At 41.7% G+C, this 13,629-nt stretch overlaps 1 protein-coding gene across 7 annotated transcripts in view; it reads right to left on the reverse strand.

Moving 5' to 3' along the window:
• Positions 1-13,629, reverse strand: part of TEAD1 (TEA domain transcription factor 1) — a 159,998-nt gene that overhangs the window by 10,976 nt on the left and 135,393 nt on the right. For all 7 annotated transcript variants that reach the window (XM_084519843.1, XM_084519842.1, XM_084519846.1 and 4 more), the window contains one exon: positions 9,672-9,845. In XM_084519843.1, coding sequence (XP_084375969.1) covers positions 9,672-9,845 — 174 coding nt within the window. The remainder of the gene's footprint in view (positions 1-9,671; positions 9,846-13,629) is intronic.

Genomic DNA, 13,629 nt, shown 5'->3' on the forward strand with positions numbered 1-13,629 from the left:
CTACAGCAAAGCTTCTTTTAATAATGGAAGAATTTTCTCCAGTCTCACATACTAAAGGATCTTGTCCCTTAACCTGGGTTAAAATCTTTTCACTAGAAGATGAGTACATGAACACTAAGGAAGGACCACGCATCATTGTGAAGAGAGGAATGTCACCGCAAGGAAGTAGTCTTGATCTAGAATTTGATTTTTATTTTTTTTTTCATGCTGACTACATTTATAAAAGAAGGAAAGACGATCACTTTGGTAAAATACAAAGCTTTGGTTAAATGATAAGAAATGATGGTGAAGGAGTTGTCAAGTATATTGGTATGGCTTACATAGCAAGGAGTTCATTTAAATGCACACAATATGCAAAAAGATCTCTCTCAAACTGAATAAAGCAAGTCACATTTTAAATTTGGGGGATTTTTTTTTCCCCAAAAGGTAATGATGATACCAAAAAAATAAGTTATTGGAAAAATTGTAATCTGATGTGGCTATGAGGGTTGCAGATGAAATTTTGAGCAGAAGAACAGTGATGTGTTGTTACCTCTGAATTCAGTTTAAGCAGGATCCTTACTACAATATTGACTCCAGTTTTTGTAGTCCATATTTTAGAAAAGATGTTGGAAAATTGGAAAGGGTTCAGAAAAGAGTTACAAGAATGATTTCAGGTCTGGAAAACATCCTTTGTAGTGAATGACTAATGAAACTCCATATACTTAGTTTTTCCAAGGGAAGTTTTTCCACGACTTTGTCATAGTCTACAAGTTGCTACATGGGAAAGAGTCTTTTGATAGATTAAATCTTGAAGGAAAGGACATTAAAAGACAAAAAGCTAACGCTACACAAAAGATAAATGAGAAACAAAGCAGACGTTGATATCCCTGATGGCAATGAAATGCTGGAATAATTCTGAATATGGTGAAGTCACCATTACTTAGGGTCTTTTGTAACCAACCTATTTAGGTTGTAAGTAACAGGGATGCTCACGTAGGCTTATTGCCTGGATGCAAAAATTACTTAGCGAGGCTCACTACCTATATTACAGGAGAGGTAAGACTAAATAAATATAATAATTCCAAAATCGACATCTAAGACTTCATTTTGTTAACCTCAGTTAACCTTCATAATGATACCAGTGAAAAATTTGACAAGTAAAGCTTCTGGAGCACTGTGCAAGCAGCCTCTAGCGAGACTCAGCTTTGTCTCTGTTTCCTTGGTGTGCTCAGTCTGTCTCTATCTAGCTGTTCACCTGGATTTTAGACTTCGACTGCAAGGCTTCCTGGACTGTAAACCATCTTTCCCTTCTGTACAGCTTCTGCCGCAGCTATGCTGTTGATCCGTGATTCCAGGAATTAGGTTTGGTGAACACTACTGTAGCTAAATGAATACCCTTTAGAATGGAAACATGATTACATATAGTGAACAAGAGTCATTTTGAATCATTTTTCAAAGAGTCATTTTCAATACTCATTAAAAGATTCGCATTTGAAGATCAATGTAATTTAGCACAAAAGGAAAACCCAACAACTTAACAAATTTTGTGGGGTTTTGTTGGGGGGTTGATTTTCAAACATAAAACTAATCTTGATTCACTTTGAAAAGCTGAACTATGCATTAGCTGAATGCATTTGGAGGGGAGAGAAAGACCCTCAGCTTTCTCGCACCCTTTCTACATGATTGTATAAGAACATGATTAATTCATGACTACAACATAGCTTGTCAAAGGGTAGCACTGAAAATATTACATATTAAGAGTACCAAGTGTTTCACATGCTGCATGGCAAAGCCCCTGCCAGTGTGCCAGAGCAAGGACTAAAACAGAGCTGTCTGCAACCAAAATAAAGAGGAAAAATATTTAAAAACAAACAAACAACAAAACCTTCCATATTCACTTCCCAAGCACGCTCAGGCTCTGTGTTAAAGGCAGGGGGCATAGGGTAGAGCGTTTGTGTAATAATAACAGCTTTGGCTAACAAACAAGCAACTCTAGCAAAAACTACTGAGAAGAATCTGAATTCTTTCTGCTGAGTAGAAGGAAAACAGCACCTATTTGAAACCGTGGGATCTGGGGAGGGCCAAAACAATTTATGTTGGCATTCAGTAGTTAACATTAAGCACATAAGGCCAATGGCATACAGGTTTTAACAACTGCTGACTGCAAGGAGGTGTGTTACTCATGACTGCATCATGCCTCCCCTCCTCCTCTCCAAAGAGTGATCAAAGAGCAGAGATTCCAAATTGTGAAGCAATTTTTTCCAACAGGAGCATCTGGGTTGCTGGCACGTTACACTGCAGCTCAGGAATTGTGTCCAGGTCTGCCACATGGTTGGGCTTGTGATGGACAGGCCAAGCTGCTCTGGCTTCCCAGCTGCTCAGTACTTTCCACTCATTATCCAGGCTGAAGCACTAATGCCCTCGCATCAATTGGTAAAGGGGTCCTCCACGAGCATCACATGAACGCCCTGTGCTGAGAGGGTTGTGATGCAGGAAAGAAAATGGATGGCTGCTTTCTTCCACATCTGATTTGTTTTGCATACATTTGCATGTTGGCCATAGCCCCATTCACATTACAGCTCCCATTTGCGAGCTGCAGATCGTTTGCCAGTCAAAGCTGGCGAGTGTGCATGTGTGTGTCTGTGTGTGTGTGGAGGGAAATCCAAGAGTCGGGATTGTGCAATAGAACTTGCATGTAAGAACAGAAAGAAAACAAAAAGGCAGTAGCCACAATTGTGTGTGTGTAAATGAAGGGCACAAAGAATCTCTGCACCTTTTAAGACTGCTGGAGGCACATGGAGATAAATTCGGGGTGGGGAGGAGGAGACCACAGGCGCAAGCCATTTCTGAACACTGATTACATGGGTAAATTGTTTGTTCTAGTGTATCACAAAGAGAAGGAGCATTATTTTTCATGCTACAGCTGTTTTGAATAAGAATAGGAATAAACTTAACCATCCTCCTCATGTTACTTACCACTAATTATGGCATATATTTACATCTATAAAACAGTGAAATTTTGGGGGACATAATTTAATGCCCCTTTATTGTGTAGATTCCTTTATTTCCAACCCACATTTGAAATTCAAAAATGTTTAGGACTTCAAAGCATCTTTAAAAGCTTTCCCTAATTATAATATGCATTACTTTCTAAAACTCCTAGTTTGCATTGCTGATTCCTGCAAATAGAGGCATTCATTTTAAACATCAATTAATATCATCCATGCATCTTCTCAGATGAGTTTTGGCCTTTATTTTAGAGTTGCACTGGGTTGCACTAAGCATTCCTCAGTTTGGAGACTAGTTCAAGCTCCTGCAAACACAAAAAAAAAAAAATAAGCCAGCAGCTCAGATCAGTGGAAAGCCTGAAAGCCCAATATTAATTTGTATCAACTGCCTTTTTTTTTTTTTTTTTCCCTACCATTTCACTAGTTAGAAAACATCCTTCCTCCTTTTAGATGTATTTGCTGCCCATGTCTCTTTCTGTAGCTACAGAAGTCAGAGTTCAGGTGTGGCACAGAGCATGTGTCAGTGTCAAGATACACAAAATCCACAGCCACACTATGGAAAGGTGTGTCCACACCAGCACTAAGGATGCCAACAGAGGCATGGAGCCTGCTGTGTGGGTACTGAAGCTGACAGAGAAGTCAAGCAGAAACAGAATCTTGCCTCAGAACTTGCAATCAGAGCACAAAGCAAAACATGAGAGAAAAATAATTAGCTAAAACAGAAGATGAATTTAGTCTAGGCTGTATCAGACAGCTACTCATTGCTGAATTAATGTTAAAAGTGCTCTTAGTAGCAAAAAGTAGTTGCCAAGCTACGATAGACAGGGGTAAGTTACGAGGAGTCCTAGAAGTCCTAGAGCAATTCCCTTGCTGGAGTTGACGGAGATGTGTGCCCTAATAACAGCTGAGTCAAATGTCTTTATTGGAGATGTGTACCACAACTTTCATGCAAGAGAAAACAGAGAGCTGGGGGGTAGAGAGCTGGGCAGTTGGCATCTGGGGCCAAGAAGGCAAGGCCAGCAATAATGTTTTATTTTGGGATAAGGCTGGAGGTGTGATCCAGCATTGACTTTTTTACTCTTTCAAGAGTGTAAGTATAAAAGTGCTAGATAATTTATGGATAGTAGCAGATAAGCATTAGAAACAGAATAAGCATTAGAAACAGCACTAGAAAGTGGTATGAGTGGAAGGTTAACCATTGAAAGAAACCAACAGAGGCAATGTGTTGATTTAGCTTTTAGATAGGCTGATGAGAAAGTCAAAGACCAGAAAACTTTGAGGGCTTTTCACAAGCCACACAAAACAGTTCAGGCACAAACTAACCAACAGGTACGTTGACCTCACTCAGATTAAGATCAGATGGCACAAATCACACCTATTTGTTTTACATAGATTGGGATTATTTTGTTAGTGACAATGTTAATGAAGCAGGATTGTGCATTCAACCTGCACCCAGACAAAGGTTTCATCTCCAGATACTCTGAAACCTTGTCTGAATTCCTTGTCAGTGTTCTAGGAGATAACTTCTACATTTATTTAAGAGCACTTATTTTGATTTTAGTTTTATACCTCTGTAATCTCCAGTTTCATATCATCGTGTCACATAAATTTCCTGTGCCATATTGTAGCTATGTTGTTGCTTGTTTAATCATTGTACTGAGTGCATAAAATGGTAAGTAAAAGCCCGTCTCTCAGGTGACGTCCTTCCCTGCACTGGTTCCTAGTGACTGCCTGGGATAAACAGAAGACGATTTACTGCACTCAAGGTACAAGACAAGGACCTGAAAATTGCTTAGCAGGGCTGTGTGGTTGGTTATGGGATAGTGTAAATAGAGAAGACTCTTCCTTTTATACCTTCTGCACAGGTAGGTAGGAGGAGGTCCCAAGTGTGGGATGAAGCATACCCACTCCCAGCACCCGGCTGTATCTCACAGGAGATACAACTGGAATGAATCATTAAACCTTTGCAAAGCTGAAGAGCTTTGCTCTGTATTCAATACCTGTAATACTTTGCAAAGTCAACTCCACAGTTGCCAAATGTCTTCTTGCAAGATCTCAGACCTTTCACTTTGTAAAAGGTGTGAACCTTTTTACCTTTATCACAAGGAGAACTGAAAGGCACATGTGCTGCTGAGAAGCCTTGAGTAGAATTACATGGGAAAGAGCAAGAAGAATATTCTTTCCAGTTACCAGAGCTAAACTACTTTCTGCCTTGGTCATCCTCAGTGCGAGTGTTCCTTTCTGGTCTTTCTGTTTCCCAGCCTTCTTTTGCACACTAGATTTCATGACAAAACAGAATATCCTTTTTGCCATCTCCAAGGACATGCCAACTTCTCTTTAAATCTGTTTACAGGCTCACCATCCCTTCTGGCATCAAACCCTCACCTTTGCTTTTACATTTCCATATGCAGCAACATCTGACTGCTTCCTGCTGTAACCTTCAACTCCTTTTACTCAGTCCCTGGTTTTCTTTGCTGAGTCCCCTTGCAGTGCTTTCCCACTGTAGTGGGTTTACGTGGCAAGGTTTTGGTAGCAGGGGGCCATAGGGGTGGTTTCTGTGAGAAAGATCTAGAAGCTGCCCCATGTTTGGGAAGGGCCCCATTGTTTTCCAGAGCTGAGCCAATAAGCGATGTTGTTTTGCGCCTCTGTGAGAGCATATTTAAGACAGGGAAAAAACGCTGTGCCACACAGCAGCTGGGAGAGTGAAGGGAGTGAGGAACGGCACCAAGGTCAGTGTAGAAGGAGGGGGAGAGGTGCTCCAGGCGCCGGAGCAGAAGTCCCCTGCGGCCTGTGGTGAGGACCATGGTGAAGCAGGATGTCCCCCTGCAGCCCATGGAGTACCGCGGTGGAGCAGGGTTCCACGCTGCAGCCCGTGGAGGAGACCACGGTGGAGCAGGTGGCCCTGCACCGACGGAGGCTGCCGCCTGTGGAAGACCCCTGCCGGAGCAGATTCCGGGCCGGACCTGTAGCCCGTGGAGAGGAGCCCACGCAGGAGCAGGTGACCTGGCAGGAGCTGCTGCCCGTGGGGGAGCCAGGTTGGAGCAGTTTTCTCCTGAGGGATGGACCCCGTGGTATGGACCCATATCTGGAGCAGTTCTGGAAGAGCTGCTGCCTGTGGGAAGCCCACGCTGGATCAGTTCATCAAGGACTGCATCCCGTGGGTGGGACCCCACAGCACAGGGGATGAGAGTGACCGAGAAGGAGCGGCAGAGAAGAAGTGCTGTAGACTGACCATAACCCCCATTCCCCCGTTCCCCTGCGCCACTCGGGGGGAGGAGGTGGAAGAGAGTGGATGGGGGGGGAAGGTGCTTTTGGTTTCTTTCCTTTGTTTCTCACTTCTCTAGCTTGTTAGTAATGAGCAATAAATCTTACTATCTTCTTATGCTGCGTCTGTTTTGCCTGTTACAATAATTATTGCGTGATTTTCTTGTCCTTATCTCATCCCTTGAGCCCTTTTCACGTATTTTCTCCCCATTCCTCTTTGAGGAGGGGGAGTGAGAGAGCAGCTGTGGTGGAGCTCGGCTGCCCACTCAAGCGGAACCATGACACCCACCTGTACTTATTTACCCAACACAAATTCCTATTCCTCTTTTACTCACATTACAATCAAATTCCACCAAAACCTGGAGTGTCACTGGACACTGATTGCTAGGGTGCACTCAGTAGCTTACAGTGCTGAGCAAACTACCAATGGTTAAATGGTAATAAAGGGAGGAGACAATAAACATGATGGAAAGGAAGACACAGTTAAATACAGGGTGAGGGAGGATATTGTGAAGAAGTAAAGCAATGAACAGAACCTGGGAGAAGTTGAATGTTCATAGTAAGAGGAGGTAGTGTATGGTACAGAGAGAGTGGATACTGCTTCAGAAGTGGATACTGAATTTAAAAGAAAGGACAAACTCTGTAAGTTTAACCTGTTTTCTCATTAATAAACTGGACGTTACTAAAAGGATCAAAAAGACTGCCAACAACCTTTGCCAGCTTTACACTGGTAATAGACTGTTTTAGAACAGTTTCTCAAGGCTTCCCAGAAAAATGGCAAGTGTCCTTTTTTTTTTTTTTTCTTGAATAAATGTCCCATTGGGATGAAAGAAATTAAGAGAAGGACAGTGAGCTGACAGTTTGGGATCTAATTCTCATGACTAATTAGAGAGCCATTTTCTATTTTTCCTATATATATATATATATTTCTAGCTGTGTGGGCAACTGGTGTGAAGTCTATTTCTAGAGAAGCATTCATCATGACTCTTGCTGCTCCCAAACACTGCCTCTGTCACGCTCCCTCTGCTTGTGCATGCTCAAAGAGAAAGAAAATCCACTAGCCTATTTTAAGGCCATGGCTTAGGAAGGCATTCCTACCACATTTCTAATGTGTATGTCAGAAGGATGTTAGCACTGTATGTTTTTTAATCTCTAAGTTAACACAACACAAAATTGTATTAAAAGACCATTAAGTTGGAAGGCACGGTGAGATTAGGAAATGTTAGATTGAAGTTGTCTGCACATCCTGACTGCTGAACTGTATCATGATGTAGTCTTTAGCTACACAACTGCACACTCGCCCACTGAGCAACTATGCACTATTTCGCTTTATTTGCATCATTCAGTGTAGCCCAGTCTCTGTTTCCTGCACACTACTCAAAAATCTGTGCTGAACACAGAATTATTAATTTGATAAAGGTTTTCTTCATGGCGTTATCTTTTTTCTTAAGAAATGTCAGTGAGCTTCATTTTTCAATGACCACCTGAAGTGAAGGGATGGCATCACCCCCAGATTACAGCTGGGGAACTGAGGCAAGAGGGTTAAAGAGGTGCACTGCTTGTAGGATATCAAGTAAAGAAGGCTAGTACTTAAATAAAGTCATAAGCACATCACAGACATTAATGATCCAAAGAAGCTCTCTGCTGGCTTTGGACACATCTCTTTGGGCATTCAGCACAGCTGAAAATCAGTTTCCACACAGCAAAGAAGCAGAACATAAAATACATCAGTGAATGCAACACAGATCTCTGCTGTTTCTGTATCTAATGTAGTCTACAGCTTGTCATTCTCTGTGAGCTGAGAACAGGCAGGCAAGGTGAGGTTCATTTTGCCAGTGGGTTTCACAAGTACTTATTATGCAAAGTGTATTGGTGAGGGTCCTTGGTTCAAGCCCAAGAATTTCAAGGAAAGGTACTATGTGGTTATAGACACTTACCTCCAAGCTCTGTTTCTCTGCAGCCAGATTTCTTGTGCCCTTATGCTTGTCCAATTCCCAGCTCTTGCATACTTGTCTCTGTGCCTTCAGTCCTACATTCTCCCAGAGGCTTCTTATCCCAAATGCTCCCTCTTCCTACTCCCTACCTCTTTTTGACCCTATGTTCTCACCTGCCTTGGCTTCTGGTTTCTGTTGTGCTTGTTTCTAGTTCTCCACTGTGTGCTGTTTCTGGTCTCTTTGTTCAGCCAGCCCTCAAGCACTCATTCTACAGCTCCCATTCCCAATTTTAAGCCCCATGAATTTCTCAGTAGATTTCTTTCACAGTCCAGCACAGCTCCTGCTCAGTGGTTTATCTCTTCTGCATCCAGATTTGAGAAAAGAGAAACTCATTCTCAGTTCCCATATCTGGTGCCACAGAAACTTGGCAAGATGTGAAGTCTGGGATATGTACAAGTTGGACCACACAGATAAACTTTCACTGAAAACGATAAACACCAGGAAACCTAATCATAACCAGTGCTTCCAGATCAACCTTTTCTGGTTTCAGCATCAACCTCTCCACTCTGTAATTAGTCCCTACATACTACCCCTCTCACTGAGGCTTTAAAAGTTAAATTTAAAATATTTAGCTGATAACTGCCAGTATGAAAAAGAGTATATCACAAAAAGGTCCCTAGCAAATCCATGAGTAGAAAAAGTTTCAGTGGAAACATAAGGTCCAGCTTGGAGATTTGACAATCCTCTTGGATGAATCTGTAACATCACCACCGTGTGGTTTTGCAAGTGCAACAAAGGAGATCTGATGTATAGATGAAAATCATCAGAACTGCATCACATATTGTCCAACATCTCAGCCTTCCATTCAATTTTTTTTCTGCTCCTGGTTGCAACTCATATGAATAGATAATAACTTTTGGAGCAGAGTCCCATGGCTCACTAACAAATAGGCAAGGGGAAAACAGATGTGCTCCAGCAACCAAAAAAAAATTGCTAAAAAAAATCGTGGAACCCTCCCAAGCATGTGATCCTACTGCACATTTGGTTCAATTCCTACTTGGTCCTGTTTGTGAAAGTGTGGGCTGATCTCAGGTCTGATACTTGTATTATTTGCATTTGGCAAGAGTTCAACATTTGAAACACTAAAAAGCAGTCTTGCTTCCGCTGCTTCTCTGGTTGGTCTTGGACCACTAGATGGCAGCTCCCCATTTACAAACAAGGGCTCTCTTTACCTGTTTGTTCCTGCCCAGCAGCTGTGTCAAGCACAGTTGAGGCACGCATCTGCCCTTGCATGTTTTCTGCAACACAGATGTCTTGTGGAGCTGCCAACCAGAGTGGCTTTGGGCCAGTGACCTACCAGGATATACAGCTTTGCACTTTTAAATGACAACAGAAGAAATTTTCATGAGCACCCCTACGGGTGCTACATACTAAACCCAGACCTTATTGATAAGAGAGGTTCTCCATGTTACATCTTACTCACCCAGAATTTTACAAGGAAGAAAGCATTCTGGGGCCCCTTCCCAAACAATTCCTTTAGACCGCCTTTCTTTTCAGGAAATTTGTCATAAATCTGACGAATGTCCACCGATTCAAGCAATGGATCACTGTAAGAATGGTTGGCGTGTCCAATGTGTACGAAGAGGTGTTTATTGTACTGCAAGAAAGAAACAGGAAAATCAGTGCTGTACAAAGAGAACAGAGGTTTATTAAGCCACGGGTCTGCGTGTGTTCCTGCAGAAGGTAGCATGCTTTGATGGATTAAATGACTTGCACATTACCTCTGAGATTATGATTTTCTGCAATATGATTTCCACGAACAACTGTAGTGACTGTGGAATAGCCCCTTGTGAGCAAGGGTCAACATCAAAAAACTTGTGTCTCTACTGCAAACCACAGAACATAGATAACTTCAAGGGAGTAATTTACAATGAGAGACCCAGCGGCAGCAAGGCGATAAAGTGCCCTTTCGCAGAGCGTAGTAAGATGGATATGCTTTAGAGGAAGCCTGTTTCTGCCTCTTCAAGCCATGCCTTTTAATTTCCCGTATCCTGAGCCTAGATTTCTGGTAGTGCCACATATCCTGCACCTATACCTTACCTGTTTGTCTACTAAAAAAAACCAACAAACCTCTATCTATAGCATATGCTAACAGCACTTAACAAAAAAGGGAAGGGAGTTTCTTTTAACCCAAGAATGACAGTAATGAGAAGGCCAATCAGTCTGTGTTGCTGTTACTATAGAAGTGGACGTTCCTGTATGCCCTCCAGTATTTTCACCCATGTAATATTAAAGAGCCAACCTTTACCACTTCCCTCAGGAGTGAGCTCCACTGACAACTATCTGTGCCAAAATGCATTCTGCTTCCATTTCCCTATTTCTTAGCTTCATCCCACTGCACCTCATTATAATCACAGGAATCACCTCAGCACCTTTTCCTGTTTGGGGGCAAATCCTTGGCCTAGTGGAGTCCAACACGGTTGTAGGGGCTGCCATTTCCCCAAGATGAGAGCACCTTTTAGCACCTAAAATGCAAATGGGAGATGAACCACGAAGCCCCTCCACATGTCAACCAGCAGCTCCCAGCATCACACAAGCAGATTGAAAAAGCTCGAGAGAGCCATGACTAAACATTGGAGCTTTTACCCATGCAGATCACAAAACATTTTGCTAACTCAATTAAAGGAAAACTGATATGCAGTCAATGAACACTAGAAAACCCTGTCATATTGAACAGATGCTATATATAAGGGACAAATCGCAACTGGTAAGCACAAATAAAATATTTAAAACCCCAAAGCAGACCTCATTTAAGCTATTTTGTTTATAATATACCTGCTGAATGAACAAATTGAAATGACAAATCTAAATTAATTGGACATCCACTTAGGGTCTTCCTTTGGTGTAAGCAGAGTCTTCCCTAGCAGATGTCCAAAACTCTGGGGACAACAAATAGACTAGTAAGATTTCTGTACTTAGGAAATTAAATTGAAATCTATTTAAAAATAATCTAGCACAGTGAAAGAATCAGGGAACACTCGACCCTGTTTGTAGCCAATGATGAGATACGGTCTGTGCTTTTTACATGGTTGTATTTATTTTTTCATTTTGTGGAAGGAAAAAAGAAAGTATAACACTGTGTAAAGGTGTTTGCAAAAGCAAGCCTCAAGTTCAATTCATCACATATGTGAACACCAGTTGCACGGACTTTCCTCTTTCAAAATAATGTCATCCAAGCTTCTTCTGTGCACAAGCAGAAAACTAAGCCTGTACTTAGGGCATGTTGAGCCTAAAAGGGACAGAACTAGTCCAAAGAAGCTTCTACCATGAGAAGGAAAGTGTGTATGGCAGAGAAATAAATATATGGGCAGGACTGAATATGCCCATGAATGCGGGAACAAGTCTAGCTTGTGAACCGATCATTTATACAGGGATACTGGAAATCATTGACCTGGTTGCTAACCACGAATGATTATGATAACAGTGACTGTGGTCAGATTTAGCATTTTAGCTTACGCAGTAGTGGCAAAAATGGATTTAGGAGACATTTTAACTTGGGGAAAAAAAAAAAGCAAACATATGAAAAGTATCATGGCTACAACTTTTTTTTTTTTTTTTGACACCATTGTCACATATTTAGCTTGCAGTACTGTGACTAAATGATGAAAAGTCATGCTGGACGCTTCTTATGTTTCTTGCTGCCTACTGACAAACTTAGATCTCAGTAAAATGCATTGGTATCCCATATACCTGGGAGCTGCCACGAAACCACAAAACAGACTCCAGGAACCTGCTCGTGTTGTTCGTCTAGGCTAGCCAAGAGCAAAATGCAGGCAAACAGGGCATGCCCTGAGTCACATGACATGGTCATTGATGGAAGCCTTGGTGTGGTCAGGTGAACATCTCCCAGCTTCCCAAGGAGAATGATGAGAATTCTCCTGGTGGGGGTAAGCAATTCAGCCTTCCCTCATAAAAATTAAACCAAAACATTTTCCTTCCCCTGCAAACCTTTAATGTGCCTCAGAGTGCTCCCTCTGGGGATGTGAGATGCTCCAGACCATCTCTGCTCTCCCTTGTTCAGAGCAAGGGCTGAAAAAACATCCCCACAACAAACTACCAGGTTATTACTTATTTTGAGATTGTTTTCTCTCAGTCTTCTCTGCTGGAGTTGCTCCAGCTTGTACAAATAAAGCCGTTTTTATTGGAACAGAACTGAGATCTCAGGTTCTCCTGTGCCCAGGCAAGTGTCCTCCCCCGGAAGGTGTCTCTCTCTCTCTCTCAGGCCCGAATGTCGCTGCAGAGTGAATCAGGAAGGGCAAGCAGCATTGGCAAGTATAAATTCCCAAGGTAATTCACATGTTGTACCTTATGCCGTACACCAGGAAAATGTATGATTTTCTCGGTATCCAAACTCCAGTAAAAGCAATCACGTTTATAGGAACACAGAGCATATCAAGAAGTCTTTATGCTGTTTTAATATAAAAGCAGCATAAAAAAAATCAGCTGTAAAGCTACCACAGTTGTCTGCTGAGCTTACCAAAGTACCAGATGCTGCTGCAGCAAAATTTCTGAACAGGTACAGTAGGACAGGGGGTATGACATCACCTGACAACATTCTTAGGATGGAAATGTTTATTTTGATATCGCTATGTGTGATTATTTTCTCCTTACGTTGCTACAATTCCTATACTAAGTACAATCATTACTAACCTAATTAGATATAGCACATCTCTACAAACTAATAAATGATAATATATTAAGAGCAGGGTAAAAGGGTACTGAAATGATCCTTATAGTTCTCATACAAACTCATTTCATGACAGATATTTATGTGAAAACAGAAGCAAATAAGCTAAGCTGTATGCCTATATTTTTGAGCCCATTTGTGTTTGAAAATCTTAAAAACTCATTATTGTCAGAATTCACTGTTGTTTTAGACTGTGTATTGCCATCACTGAAGTATATTAGGTGCTGAGGAATTTACTCATGCCATAGCATTTTAAGGATTTCTGTTGGGCATTGGGGCAATAATGTGCTTTAGCCGCTGTAAACCACCATAGGTCAAATCCTGTATTTTCTGAAGATAAAAAGTACATTAAAATGTACAAAGAACATTTCCAGCTACTTTGTCTTCAGTGTCTGCATTACACAACATGCCCTGGAGATGGCCGCCTCTTACTGAGCTCCCTTCCTTAAAAAATTCTAACTATCCAAAGAATGCAGTAAAGCCATGAAATATGACTGTTTTCAAATAATACCACAAAAAAAGTCCACTTAGGAATTTAAAAGAACCAAGACAAATTGCCAATGGCAGGGGATGCATGCATTTAAGCTGGAGCAGAACAAAGACAAATCACCTACATTTGTTTTATTAGCCCGTGTATATTTCTGTAACAGCTCCTCGCAAATTTTGCACTTATATTCTAAGGCAACAGCCATTC

The sequence above is a fragment of the Aythya ferina genome (assembly GCF_964211825.1).
Source record: "Aythya ferina genome assembly, chromosome: 5".
NCBI lineage: Eukaryota > Metazoa > Chordata > Aves > Anseriformes > Anatidae > Aythya > Aythya ferina.